We start from the raw sequence: 2,268 nt of genomic DNA, 5'->3' as shown, positions 1-2,268 counted from the left end.
ATATATATATATAACTTCCAATTGAAGTGCGGAACAAAGAAAGACAAACTAGAATTGTACTGTCCAGATCTGCCAAAGTTTGACAGTTTCTCACAGTTTATCATATATTTATAGACTAAACAAGTTTTCCTTTAGATGGTTGTGTTACTAAAAAAACACAACAGAGCAGTTCCAGTCTAGAAGTGTGTAACAGAAATAAATCTGACAGGTTACTGTGACGTAATCATACCTGATAAGAGTGACACAATAATAAAAACACCACTCTGTCAGCTAATCAGTCTGATTAAAGTTACTAAAAGGCTGCTGTGTGGGGGTAAAACAGCTTTTTGTCTAGATGATAGTCTTTAAAATTGCATTCTGTGCATTTTTTAAAACATTGTGCAGTCTTTTGATTGATTTAACAGGAGCCTCTGATACAGCTCAGCAGGACATTTTCTTGGAAAGCTTCAAACGTTAAACTTTCTCAGCAGGAAGCTGAACGGTTTAGAAGCAGGGGACTTGTCCAACACAGTGTGTGTGGGTGGAAAGACTTTATGAATTCAAGGGTGTTCAACAAGGCCCCATCACAGGCCCATGTCTTTTTATTATTTATACAACTGTTTAGATAAAAGTGCAGCACACACTTATTTATGCTGACGACACTGAAGTGTGCTGGCAGCACAATAAAACACAAAGAGCTTTTCCAGATGCTACAAGCAGTTATAATGCAGTTCAGTCTAATCTGTGTTATGTAAAATGTTTTTATTGGATGATTATAAATCAATCAACGGTAAAGCTATTTTATAATCCCAAGTCCAAACCACAGTTGTCCATTTCAAGATGACCTCAGAAAACATACAAAACTCAGTCATTTTACAAACACTGAGCTCCTTCACCTTGTAGTGGAGAATCAATCACAACATCTTCACTGAGGGTAACACCTCACAACAACACAACACAACACTGCAACTTGTGTTGTTTTAAAGGTTTTACCAAAACCACTACAACTCATTTCTCATTATAAAAACATCTGGTCTGAAACTCCAGGAGAAAAGAAGGCCTTAGTCAAACTTTAATTAAAATATGACTAGATTTAATATTTACACAGAAGGAAATAAAGTAAAACACACCGCTGCATCTTACCTTGTTTTTTCAGCTCCTCCATTTGTTCGTCCTTCAGATCGAGCTGATCAGTGAGACGAGATGCTGACTCTAAAGCAGCGTTAGCTTCATCCAAGTTTATCTGATAAGACAAGAATATTTAGTTGTAATGAAACGTTGAGTTTGCATGAATTAGACTGAGCTCTGTTATTAAGTGACTGCAGAATTACCTGCAGAGCCGATGCTTGGTCTTCAAGCACAAGTGCTTTTCTTTTCCACTCCTCTTTCTCCTTCTTGTGCTTCTCAAGTTCTGCTGAGTACATGGCCTTCTCCTCTGAGAACAAAATTAATTCATTACTACAAAAAATGAGAATTGTCTAATGGGATGTCCCACTGGGTAAATGAAAGAAAACAATAAAAGCTAGTGTGATAAGAGTTTGTGGGAACTTGCCTTGTTGGAACTGCTCCAGCACCATCTGTAGGTTGGACAGCGACACTGCGTACTGGTTGACCTGCTCCTGAGACGTCCTGAGTTGTGCCAGGGCGTTGTCCCTCTGCTTCACGGCCCCACTGAGCTGCTCCTGCAGAGACTCCACCTGCAGGCTGGCCTGTTGGCTGAAAAGAGCAGAGAGGTCACCTGCAGCCTGACCAAACAAGGAGGTAACAGGAGCTCACATGAAAGAGACGAGACAATCACAGCACAAAGCTTTGCTTAAAAATATTTACAGATATAGTTTTCAATAGTTGATTAAAGACAAATAATCATGATTATATCACAATTAATTTTATTCTCTGAAACGTCTTAATGATGTRAACATGTTTTAAAAATGTCTCATGTAGTAGAATATTAACATTTCAATATTTAAATGAAAAAATGTCTAAAGTTTAATGAATCTTGAATACTTTAAAGAAAAATACAGCAAAGAGTTTCAGTTAAACTTAAAATCTATCATTTGTAAATAATAAACATTTTGTAACATTTGTGCAGTTTGGGACCACCAGGGGGCGCTACAGGGGCCTCAAAAAGCTGGAGGTAGGATAAAACAATGCTAAACTAAAAAAGTATTAATCTAATAAATGTTTTAAATCATCATAAAACTGATTCTGTTTTTCAGTCAATATTTTAAAGTATAATAATATATTGAAATGTTATTTAAGAGAAATTTGATTTATTTTGTTCCATTATTG

At 36.5% G+C, this 2,268-nt stretch overlaps 1 protein-coding gene across 1 annotated transcript in view; it reads right to left on the bottom strand.

Moving 5' to 3' along the window:
- trip11 (thyroid hormone receptor interactor 11) overlaps positions 1–2,268 on the bottom strand; it is a gene marked incomplete at its 5' end in the record, with an annotated part of 38,265 nt that overhangs the window by 5,601 nt on the left and 30,396 nt on the right. The window contains 3 exon segments of the mRNA XM_014031210.1: positions 1,123–1,222; positions 1,311–1,414; positions 1,532–1,695. Coding sequence (XP_013886664.1) covers positions 1,123–1,222; positions 1,311–1,414; positions 1,532–1,695 — 368 coding nt within the window.

This window comes from Austrofundulus limnaeus, unplaced genomic scaffold (genome assembly GCF_001266775.1).
Source record: "Austrofundulus limnaeus strain Quisiro unplaced genomic scaffold, Austrofundulus_limnaeus-1.0 Scaffold1201, whole genome shotgun sequence".
NCBI classification, from domain to species: Eukaryota; Metazoa; Chordata; class Actinopteri; order Cyprinodontiformes; family Rivulidae; genus Austrofundulus; species Austrofundulus limnaeus.
The sequence above is the reverse complement of the archived record's forward strand: the minus strand, read 5'-3'. Positions and strand labels throughout refer to the sequence as shown.